The sequence below is a fragment of the Schistosoma haematobium genome, chromosome 4 (assembly GCF_000699445.3).
Source record: "Schistosoma haematobium chromosome 4, whole genome shotgun sequence".
Taxonomy (NCBI): domain Eukaryota; kingdom Metazoa; phylum Platyhelminthes; class Trematoda; order Strigeidida; family Schistosomatidae; genus Schistosoma; species Schistosoma haematobium.
Window position 1 is genome coordinate 12,661,668 of NC_067199.1, and position 12,597 is coordinate 12,674,264.

The 12,597-nt window shown below is 37.2% G+C and overlaps 1 protein-coding gene across 3 annotated transcripts; it reads right to left on the reverse strand.

Moving 5' to 3' along the window:
• Positions 1–382: 382 nt before the first annotated feature.
• On the reverse strand, positions 383–6,469 carry MS3_00007416 (uncharacterized protein; the record flags this gene model as incomplete). 3 transcript variants are annotated; one of them, XM_051215689.1, is made up of 3 exons in its annotated part: positions 5,908–6,469; positions 4,222–4,493; positions 894–1,121 (listed from the first exon to the last, which is right to left on the reverse strand). In XM_051215689.1, the coding sequence occupies exons 1-3, from the start codon at positions 6,331–6,333 to the stop codon at positions 1,112–1,114; spliced, it is 708 nt and encodes a 235-aa protein (XP_051066219.1). In that variant the 5' UTR covers positions 6,334–6,469. The 3 variants fall into 3 exon arrangements, with proteins under 3 accessions (XP_051066218.1, XP_051066219.1, XP_012798069.1); XM_051215688.1 differs by having other exon boundaries at positions 383–1,121; positions 4,222–6,469; XM_012942615.3 differs by lacking the exon at positions 894–1,121 and having other exon boundaries at positions 4,203–4,493.
• Between the last annotated feature and the right edge of the window lie 6,128 nt (positions 6,470–12,597).

Below are 12,597 nucleotides of genomic sequence, written 5' to 3' on the forward strand. Positions count from 1 at the left end.
CAGACGTACAACAATTTGTTTGTTCAGTGTCGATTTACTCACATAACTTATGTGCAATGGTGTTACACAAATTTCTAGATTCCGTTTTAGAGAATATCAATATCTATGTGTCAACCTCCTGTAAACTGGATATGTAAATCTATTTGTGTTATTTTAGAAAACCAACTAACGACCATAATATTACTAATGAGGGGCAAGTTTGTGAGAATGACTTCAATACAGTTTAGTTATAATAAAGACAAAACAATAACCCTGACTACTGACTAATGAACAGTAGGCAAAATCGATCATCGAAATTCCTTTGAGAGATAATTTATACCGCATCACTTCTATGATTTTATTTTATGCGACTTTCGAGTTATGCGTGATAGACGTTTATCTCTTAGATAACTGGAGTTTGAGATAATTCAATTGTTGCTTCTAAAAATGAATACTAGGGAAGATTATAAAATGCTAGGACATTTAGCTGAATTAGGATGGAACAGTGTAGTTGTCAGTAATGGGTTACAATAATTTATGTGAATGCTTCAAAAATATCAATGTAGAAACAGAATCCCAACTATGAATATCGCATGCACATAGTTATAATAACAATTATCAAAAATACAATCTAGTTACAGCAAGACTGGACCTAGTAGGATTAACCGAAGCTATTCACATAGTTTAAGACTCCTACTGATCAACATGAGTTATGAACGGTGAACAATTCCTAGTTGGAATCTCTGCCAAATTCGCCGACTACTGTTAGAGAACCTAGGTGCTACAGTTTCAAATCTGCAGCAACGTAAAAAGTCGAGTCTTTATCTAGAACAACGCATAATTCACACATTTTATCCCGTTTGTAACTATTTCTTCTGATTCCTTGGTGATATTGTAATTAATGAGAACACAAGTGGGAACAACCAGTTTATTTTAATACAAAATTACAAATTTCTTTGATAAAATGTGAAAAACAATACGTTCAATACTTTATTTGCAAATTCTCCACCAACTGTCTCAAACTTCATCGTTTCTTCATCACCATAACAAATACTCTCTGTTGCCGTTCTCTTCGATTCGATCTTCTCAACCTTCTGCTGCCAGGCATTCAACTTCTGATTGGTGTTATATACTACTTACGTCTACAAAAGTAACACACACCACAGTATCACTAGTTGCTTTTCTGTATTGACATGACACTTGGAAAATAGAACTGAAACATTCTTGTTACTTAGGACATTCCTTCGCTAGTCGAAACAACACACTTATTTCGTCTAATATTTAACAAACGACCACGATTATTTCCGACAGATAAAACGTCAGAAACTTAAAGTAGAAGTTAAATTCATACCAATTTACAAAAATACAAAGTAAACCGATCAAATTGAGAATATATCAAAGTAAACAATGTCACGTATTGAAAAAAGTGAGTGACGAGTAATAAAGTGTCAAAGATTCGTAAAGTGTGAATGAATATGTTTTGGATGAAAAAAGAGGTCTTTGAAGGTCATACCAGAACACCAAATATTGATACCTAGCAATCTGGTATAGCATTTATACAAGTACTTCCCAGGATTAAATAACCTGTAAGATGCCTGGTTGATATGTAAAATAGGAATTGAAAAGGGAGGTTGATTATGAATACAGTGGTCTTGAGTGCTGTTAGAGGTATGAGGGCGGCTATCACTTCCCGGTTGTCCACACCGTGGAAGGGTTCTTTTGTAGGCACCTGAAGAGGAAATTGGGTTAGAGATGATCTTAGTGACCTAAGAGTGTGACCGTAGTGCTCGTCGGAGACGGATATCCTTGGGATAAGGCAAGGTGTGCATTATTATGGTCAACATTTTCTAACCGCACCCCTCCTTGTGGAAAGGCAGGAGCGCTGTCGTGCTGGTTGTCTGAAGGAAATACCTTACTGCCATCACACATCTGCACAGTCAGCAAGATGACTTCGCCGTCAGATCTTGGATTTGCCGCTTTTAGTCTTACCGTTCTTCAACTGACCTGTCTGGCATGGCGAGACCTTGAGGAACGATTGTTCCAGCCAGTATAGCTCGGCTGGTTCATCACGATGGGCAAGCCCTACTACTGGAATTAACGTTCTCGTCGTCTGAATGTTCAGAAATTGATCTACCAATCGAACGCGTCGACAACTTCACTTATCTTGGAAGTTTGATCAGCCTTAATGGGTTAGTGTCTGACGAAATCTCAGCACAGATTCGAAAAGCTCGTTTGGTTTTTGCTAACTTACATCACCTAGGGCGAAGGCGATGTATCTGTCCATCAGCTAAGGGACAAGTATACTGAGCAGCAGTCCGTTCTGTTTTGCTTCACGGCTGCTAAATGTGACCATTAAAGATAGAAGACACTTGTAAGTTAATAGTGTTTGATCCCAGATATCTTAGAAATATTGCTCGCATCTGCTGGGATCACCCGGTAGGTCTTGTACTATATCCTTTATGCAATCTTTCTTCTATATATTACCACCATTGAAGTAACTGCTTCAATGAATTCGGTGTCCATTTTGTTGTGCTAATGAGGTATGGCAACTTGGACCGATGCCTATATGTGCCTGGTCCTACGTTGTAGCTGACTGATATGTAAAATGCCTTGCAGGTCAAAGTAATGGTTTTCATAGAACATACAATACATCATCGAAGGAAAAGAGAACGATGATTAGTTGTTAAAAAACAAAGAACTATTCAGTAACATGAAAGAGCAACCTGTCCAACTTTAGTTCCACTCAAATACCATTAATTACTATGCATAGGAGGGTGATTTGAAAACAAGATAATGAAGCGAACTACTGAATTGGGTTAGCAGCGCTATATTTCGTGGGTCAGGTCGAAGTGAACAAGAAAGCATCTGATTATTTCGTCTGTTAGGGACTAAGCCGGTCTAATAACATAGACAAGGGAATAAGTGAAAATTTAAGTCGACATCACTTCGCATTGTCCATATGTTGGCCAGAATTCCCAGACATCGAACACAACTGAAAGTGATCTAAGTAATTTAACCTAGGCCAAATTATTCAACTGAGTCGTGGTACTTTTGAATAGTAAAGTGAGAAAATAACCAAAGTAGAAGAATAAGTTATGCGACAAATCAAGCAACCAAAATACAGGATAAGTGAGACATATCAAGTGAAGAATAAAATAAGCACAGAAAATTAGGATTACGAATCTTCACAAATTCTAAGAAAACAAACATAAGATTTGCACCTAAAAACATTTTCCGGTTTAATTCTAATCAACAATAAATCTAAGAGTTGGAATATAAACCGAAATTTCTGAATTAGCGGTCTTCGCACCTTAGAATACATAGTACTAGTAAACTTGAACCATACATACAGACATACATTATTAACTTTCTACCCAATGCTCAATTTATTGGAAACTTGATATCGATATCTGTAAACTGAGTATATTACCAATGCACAGATCAGCAGCCAAACACGTCAATAGGAATTGAAACGATATTTATACAAACCTGAGACTGAGACTAAACAAATAAAGTTTTATCTGGCAATTTAATCCAAGCCCCTTCAAGAGAATCAATAAGTATACTTGTAAATAAGGAGTGAACATCGGGAATTGAGATTGTTTCATCACCTTTCATATGGCTAGTAGTATGTTGAATTCACTTGAAATTTTTGATTTCATGTATCACTTCCCGATCATTGAGTTTTATGATCCTGGCAAGATTATAAGTTGGTGAGTTTGTAGTCACTTGCCGCTCTTATTAGTGTGTTTGACAAACTGAGTCTGTCCAGGTGTAACTTCAGTTTTATGGTGAACAGAAAGATAAATTTAGCTTAAACTATAACCAAAGAATTCATTTGTTCACTGAAATTTAATAACAATGACACATCTTCGCATGGCACCGCTTGAAAACATTTTACATCAAATGACTCACATGCTCAATCCAAACCAAACTAATATATGAACACGACTAAACACGCATTTAGTAAGGAAGAGTTTTCGATCTAATTTATCATTGATAAATTGGTTAATTTCAAGTGAAAGTTGGGGAAGATTCCCGGGGCACATGTTGGCATTATGTAATTCCAACTATTAGGATTTTAACAAACACAGTCTTCAAACACTCTGTGAACAACTATTTGGAACTACCCATTCAAAATCAAACGGAATTTTCCATAAAACGGGAAGCTATTTTTCGAAATACTTTACAATAAAGATAAGCACATGGAGAAATATACATAATCAAGAGTCGTTTTCGAACCTTGGAAGACCAAACTGTTCAGGTTTAAAATCAGACAGACAATTTAATCTAGTGACACGTGATATGTCAATGGATGAAGTTGATTTCGGAAAATTTCCAGGTGGTTCTCGTGGATCAGGAATCCATACAACGTGCATTCCAGCTGATAGAGCGGCTTCAACACCATTTGGAGAGTCTTCAAACACTAAAACACTATCAGAGGAATCTGGAGGAATTTTAAATCTGCTAGCAGTAGTTAGAAATATATCCGGCATAGGTTTACCATGCTTAACCTAAAATTGATGTAAATTAAAAATGTGAGTAGTTTGGAAATTATAATGATAAGATGTTTTAAAGCTACAGAAAATGTTAGGGTTGTGAACCTGATCTGAAGGACTTTGCTGAGTATGATGAATACAGTTGAAAATGTTTTTTAATTACAATTTAGTAACTATGCACACATACATGTGAGATACTGTAAAAATATTCAGAGGATAAAAATGATATTACAAGGGTTTCTAAACTACTGTTTGACATCGGACTTATTAAGATTAATTTGTTTTTCTTGCAATATACTAAGAATCCGACGTGATCATCTAGTAACTATTTTGGAATTGACATTGTGGCTTTCAGAGCAGGATATTTGCGAGCACACGAACAGTACGTTCATAAGCTCAGAACCGACTGCAGACCACTTATCGGTAGATCGACGAGTTTTTGCCGATGAGAGTACGAATCAATTCTGAAGTAACTTTTGGAAACCCGTACTTGGTGAAGTACCATAAATAACAACAGTAGGCTGTTATTGATCCTATGTTAATGACCTTCCAATTTTCACTTAGTTTTCAATGCTACTTAACGCCGATGTCAAAATATTGGGAGAAATGCAAATGATGATGCGGAAGAAATCCAGGTGAATCTTGATAAGCTAGTCTAAGACACGGTTAACAAATTACTGTAACAGTGTCTCGATACATGTAAGATAAATAAAGGGTGGCAATAAAAGAATCGGAAAGCACCTGTCATCAGTTCTTATTTACAATGACGGCTTGGAGACCATTGCCATTTGGTTATTGTTGCAGAGCAGTAGGCCACTGATGAATTCCACAAAGTTAGACGAAATAGGTTAGCTAAGCTTTAGATAGGCATAGTGTTATCAAATTACGAGATGAACTATTAAATGACTAAGAAATATATACACTCCTAATTACTTTTCCAACCAGGTAATCACAACTCAAGATACAACAGGAGAATCCAAAGTTATGAATGGAGTATAATCGTGATGTGTAGACCTTCCCATGGTCTTATTAAACTGACTCTCAGGATTCGCCGTTAAAGGAAATGGTACCTGCTTTCTCATCCTACTCAACTAAAAGACTAAACACATACTGAAGGATACTACGAAAGGAATAACAAAAATTCTTGGTTTTCTGATCTCAGTGCGAATTTCAAAGAAATTCATACGTATTCAAGAAATATACCAAGCTAAATATTTAGCTTGGTATACTAAAAACGGATACAAGCTTAGAATCTTCCTGCCGTTGTTACGTACAACATAAGTAAAAAGGTACAGGAATGTGACAGGAAAAAGATAAGAACCTAAAACAGGAATGGAAGAGTTTAACTATACATTCGTTACTACCCTGGTATATTACATTCTGGAAAGTTAAACGGGGATATCACATTTCTGCTTGGTCACATACTTACAGTAGGATCGTCACCAGAGCAAACAGAATGAGATACTTTGGTCATTATAACTTGATGACTTCTCATTTTCTGATCAAGTTCATAACTGCAACAACCAGTAGCTAGGGCCATAGGAATATTATGAGAAGCAAGATGCAAAATAAGTTTCTCTGCACCTGGTAAACACTGAACACTTTCCCATCTTTTTGGAGTAATGTATTTTGACTGCCTTTGGATAAATTCACTAGCACTTAGTGGCAAATTATAGTGCTTTACAAGTATTTCACCGGCTTCATGAGGTTTTCTTCCCATCATTAGTTTTTTTATGTTGTAGTCGAACTGTAAATTGTATTCACTAAGAAAATTTGATGTGAACTCAGTGTATATGGATTCTGTATCCAAAATAAGACCATCGACGTCAAATATAACGTGAGTAATCTCAATCATATCATATCCAAGGTCAACTGATTAGTAAGTGCACAATGTCTAACATACTACATCGCCAACACAACGTTGAACGTGTTATCGTGAAGTTTCAAATAGTTCATATAGTTGTGGACGGAATAGAAGCTTTCATTTAACGAACTTCTGTATCTCGTAGCAGTGGATCATCGATGCCTCCATGTAGGAAACTAGGTATATTTAACGATAAAAGAGAGAAGAATAAATAGTAGATCATAGCGATATATTGTCCTTAGCCCTTAAGAATATGACAAGTTTCCTTCTAAAGGACTCCTAGGAAGTCGCTTCCATTAGCTCAGACCGTAGCGAATTCCAGCATTTGACTAATCTTAGGGAGTAGAAGGTATTGTATCGGTAAATAAATCCCCTAAATAAACAGCTCTGTAAGTTTTCGACGTTGGATGCTGACCTTACTCGTTTTAATGGACTCACCTAGCTGAAGGCGCTCGGTCATGCATCCGCACCAGGTCACGAGTGGGAACGCCGTGCTCAACAACTCCTGCAATCGCTAGCCAGATTAGATCAGACGATCCTCGAAATATTGATAGTCTATCAAATATGTCTTCAAACCTCTTCACTTCTATCCATTGATTTCACTTGTTAGGTACGATTCGTAGTAGAAGGTGTTACTGGTTAAAGCGTTGTCAAACTCCAAACACCTGTGTCATCTTCAGTATGTCTACAGTCCGTTCTGCTGTATTTTTTCCGCTCTAGTGGTAACGTCTCTGACTGTGAAGCTGGGTGACACGAGATCGAATCCGCCAGGGAGCACCAGTTCCCTCAAGATTACAGGTACACCCTGCTGACGAGTGCCAAGTAGCACGAAACCCGAGTCCAGGGTTTCCTGTCGACTACCTCCAACCACCATCTAATCTGAGTAAGGTTATCTCAGTTCGTAAAGTTTTCCAAATGCTCCAACAGAAGCTGAAACTCCATTTTCAGTTCACTATTTTCACTGGTGAAGGATTCGATGAGGAGTTCTGTAGTCAGGTGGCAAGTAAATGGTTTTAGATTTGAAGACGGCCCCTTAAATTACCTTGAAGATAATAAAAATAGAGGACGGCTCCGATTTGAAGTACTCTTCAATTAAATATTGACTACGGTTAGGTCACCTCTTTGAATATCTTCTAGTAAAATGGGAGCCTTGAAACTCCGAAAATAACTTTAATTACGTTTCTTTGAACCTATAGGAACACCTACCTATTCTTTCAGACAGACGTCTCTGAAATCTGTGGAAAAGTCTAGGAACTAGCCTAAGCATTCCACTTTCCAAAACAGTTTCGGGAAAGTTTGACACCAAATTATTCACAGTCTAAAGTCTTTCTCTATAAACAGAATTCAGTGAGCTAATTAAATCGGACATGTGATCAGTTTTCATCATAAGAGTAAAATACTGAGTGTATGTGTCCACCGATGATAATGAGAGTTGAGCTACCCAATCACGTCTGTAAAATGTACCTGTGAGACGAGATATTACCATGTCTATAGGAAAGGTGTAAATGTGCCACAGATATTAATAGCCAGGACAACACCCTGTCCATAACACCTTCATAATCGTGGTTTCGAAATTTAGTTAAACTAAAAGTCAGGAATGGACGTATTCGAAGACGTATTCGAAGGATAGTCGATATATCGAGAAATGTGTGATCTAAACAGACTGTGTTTCCAGGGCTGTGTTGCACGACGTACTCGATGGCGATATGCTGCGTATGAGTGTCGTATCGCCTTAGGCTGGGTGTGTCCAGCAATACTAAGGAGTTCAGCACCAATTTCGAAAACTGGCGGAACTGTTTGTTTTGGGGAATTATTTAACATTACAGCTTGTGACCCCTCCTACTGCTGCAGTGAACACAAGACGTGATCAGCTAGAAAACCAAAAACAGCGAGCTTGCCGATGGCAAATACTTTTCTGACAGCTCGACATGATCGGTAGTATCTGGTCGTCTTTCGTTATCATAATAAGCCATGCGGTGCAACGTAGTGACAAAAACTGTGGAACGAATTTTTCGATTCATCACATTATTCGTCAGTTTTTGATATTTTAATGGTTCTAGAAAAAAGAATGAAAATGAAGGTGTACATCGAAATACACTCATAATTGAGAAAGCAATAGAAGCTTGCGGAAAACCCCTTACCATGCATCAGTGAGAAAAATTGAACGAAAGTTTTTTTCAAATAATCATGTATACACGCATATAAGCATATAAAGATGTTAGTTATTTTGTTTTTGTATAAACTACTGATTCCTTTGTACTGGATTGCCCGCTGACTACGAATTCTAAATACAATACATTCATTCATGCTTATCTAGTCATATTTGCTGGAAATTGCAGTATTTCGGGAATCTTTAGTTAGCATATTAACTACTTCTAATTATCATAGCAACCAAATAGCTGCAGGACACGAAAAATGCGGTGCAACATAAAAAGTACACGTACACTGATCGTTCAGGTGTTCTGGAAAACTTACAGTTCTACAGCGTATCGTTTTAGGCTAGTCATCGAAGCGTTGTGTTAATCACTTGTTCGTTGGGAAAGTCAACATGTGGCCTCTTTTTAAGTATGTAACTTTTATATAGTCTATGCTTATGTTAATTTCAGTTCCGTTCTTATCAGTGACACTCTACTAAGGTTTTCGATGAAGGACTTCGTAGAGTCCTTCTTATGGAGGTTCCAGGAGTTGACGTGATGAACCGGTCGACACACGTAAAGAGATAAGTGATTCACTTATAATGTTGTAGGGTTCTATCAAAGCAAGATGGAAATGGTCGAAACGAGAGTCAGGAGTTGCGCCAGAACCCGAGAGACACCTGTTGTGTCTAATCATTTTAGGTTTCTGACAGTTTACACCTTTAGTGATGACAGGCCAGTCAAATCATTCTGCAGTGTGCTTTGTGGTTGTTTTAACAACTAATTGTGCAAGTCGGTGCAACTTATTAAAAAGTCGCATCGATAATATTTTTGCTTGATTGGATAATCCATACCCTTGGACGTTTCTCATAGTAAAGTTTACTTACCTATGTTTACTTACATATCTTCGAGTCGTAGTGTCTTGGTTGTCAAGAATGACTCGTGCTGGTGATGTGTTCACTTTTTGAATATGAGTATGTTTAAGAAGGGTGATCCCTTGTAAACTGTCTAAAGAAATTATACGAAACAAGGTGTCTTCGACTAAATTATTCGCACCAGAAATATATTGTATATTCGAAGCAAACTGTGAGATGAAGTCTGGTTGCCTAGACTCTAGAGGCGATCTCATGTCTGAAAATGAGCCTAGGGGAACGGTGAGGGGTTTATAGTCGGTATTAGAATGTCAAAAGCACCATAATTTATGATACAGAGAGAGCTTCCTACCTTGATTCAGTGCCTCTCAACCGTACCACGAAGGATACCATAGGTTGCTAGGTGTCACTGCCGATTATTGTATGACTCAGCCGGTTACCGAGCGAGATGCATCAACGGCGATAGTAATTTGCACCTTGATATCCTGGTGTGCGAACATACTTACCATTGTGACAACTGACTAAACTGTGGAGAACGCCGTCCTCGAGTTGTCGTCCCACTTGTCGATTTTTCCATTTTCACGAAGTTGGTCTGTTGGGAGTTTCATGAGAGACGCGTGATTTGGTGTGAACAGACAATAAGGTCTGACTGGAACGTCGAATGTGCGTGTCTACCTGACTACAGTCATTTTTATGTAATCAGAAATGGCCGCACCTTTGCTTTTCAGAGAGCTTGTAGTGGCATTGGACAATATCCACACAATCCACAAAGCTGTGAACACGAGACTACTCAGAAAATAGATATTCAATATTTAACGCGGAGAAATACCTAACAATGGAGAAGGCGCGAACAATGAGTTGAGTGAATTAGAGTTGATCGAACGGCATGGCTCGGCCATGCAGGCGTGCTTCCTGCTGAATGTTATCTTATTTCTTCTATTCATATTAAATATATTGTTCTTTCTCTAGCCTAACCTTGTTCTACATCATGTATTGGTAATTGGTACGATACAGTGAGTTGGCGTAGTCGATGTTGTGACTTCCACGTAAGATCTTATAGATTAGGCAGTTATATCATGACGAATCTACAAATTTAGAATTAGGTCTATTATTAGAGCAGCACTAATATCATAGTAGACCATAATTCTACATTGGTAAGCCCGACTAAAGAAACGCAACCTATTATTGCTAATCATATTTCGACTTTAACTTTCTTGATCTATTTTATATTTATGTTAACCCAATATTCTAATAGTCCTCTAATTAATGCTCGCATGTATTATCGTAATGTAATATTGATTAGTTCTCATGATATACTAGCTCAATCAATAATAAAAGCTGGTCGTCTATATTAACTAATTAGCTTTGATGGTTCGTTAACAAGCTTTAATAGCATTTACATGCTTCAGCGACATAGACTTGTTCAAACATCAAGCTCTAGCAAATATGACCTGTAAATAACGCAAATATACATTGACTAACAATGCAGCAAGGACTAAATTGTTATCTGGATCTAATTATCAGTGTTCCTTCACTTAACACCTCATCCTGTTTCAAACTATGCACTATCCTGTAATATCTTTTCTTCCGACCACTGCCTGCCTAATTTCATATTCTCGAGTTCCATTGCCAAACAACAAGGATGACACTTCTCTAAAAACATACGGTGAGTTTCAGCCATAAGTTTTCTGCGATCATAAGGTCATTTTAATTGGTTCGTTCAATGGGGACCACACAATTATCTGGATTCATTCGATTGTTCTGATCCGAGCGAGTGGCAAAAACGTCAACAACATCAAGCACCCTGGAATTAATTGCCATACTGCATGTTTTATTCTGGATACTCTTGGATCATTACTACTCCTCACGAATGGCGTTATATATTGTCGTCCACTGAATAATCTAATTTTCAAAAATAATCCAGGCGAGTTCAACTATTTTACTTAATGATTTTTGTACTTAACATGTACATGTTTTCCAGTTGCTTTTTCAATATATTTGTAAGTGTCCCTAGGCTAGATCCAGTAACTTCTTATAGAATGTTTATAACGCGTCATATTCCTGCCTAAAGTTTCATAAGCAGTCTGGTCGTGTTCATTATTTTTAAATCGTCATATACGTCAACAACCTGCTTGTTAACCTGGCCCGTACATGCGTTGCACTATATCTTCATGTCTTTTAAATTTAGAAATCATCTGAATCACCTTTAACAATTATAAATAAACCCATCATAGCTGTTCTTTCTAATCGTATTTGGGTTTATGGATTGGTTTATCATATTACCAGCCTAAAATGCGAACATAGTTTAGATAATAAGATTAAAAATTTAGGTACTATCAACTGCACTAGTAAAACAACTAAATCCTCAGGTAGCTGTTGGCTAAACAAACGTTTAAAATCAAAACTCTGTAGCCTACTAGAATTAACACTAAACGAATATTTCTGAATTGAAAGTTATAACTAAATTAAGCGTCTCGGATTCTTTAACGTTATAAATTTCTGATGATTTCGAATCACCTAAAGCAACAATACCTATTTTTCCACTGACTAATCCTCATTCAACATTATGACTAGTTAAACATAATAGTTTCAGGATATCGTCATAAAGCATTGTCATAACTTGACAATCACGTAATATGATTGATAAAATTAATGAAACTGTTAACAAAATCGGTCAGCAAATTGACTTACAATTATCACTAGTGTTGTTTTTCTTTTATCTTCATTCACTACAGATGATTACAGTACGTTTCTCTATCAGATGCTCACTCAGTAAATATCTGGAAACCTTGTCAGTCTAATTGGAGGTTTAGCGACACAATCATGCATGCAAATGATCAGTATAAGCAGTCGAGCAAATCTCCTGCAAACTGAAAACATCAATGTCGAATTTACCCCAACACTGACTAAGGTTCAAGCCATTATCATAGACATGAGTTGGGAGTGTACTCTCCTTGGTTACAACTTATGTACTCCCTGATAATCACATGAGCGTCACTCACGGTTAATCATCTTGTAAAAACTTATTTGGCCGAGTACATCTCACAGCACCACATCACCTAGTAATGTGACACAGGCTTAACTGATTTCAGTAACTTATAATCACCATATCTCAATTAAATCGTGTCCCGCTTTATGATAAACGGCATACTTGCAACTAACTTGTATGCATCATCAGCCGGCAAGTATAAATATAAATAAATAGTCTATCGCAGATCAGAACATTGAGTCTAGAGCATGTCTCTTAC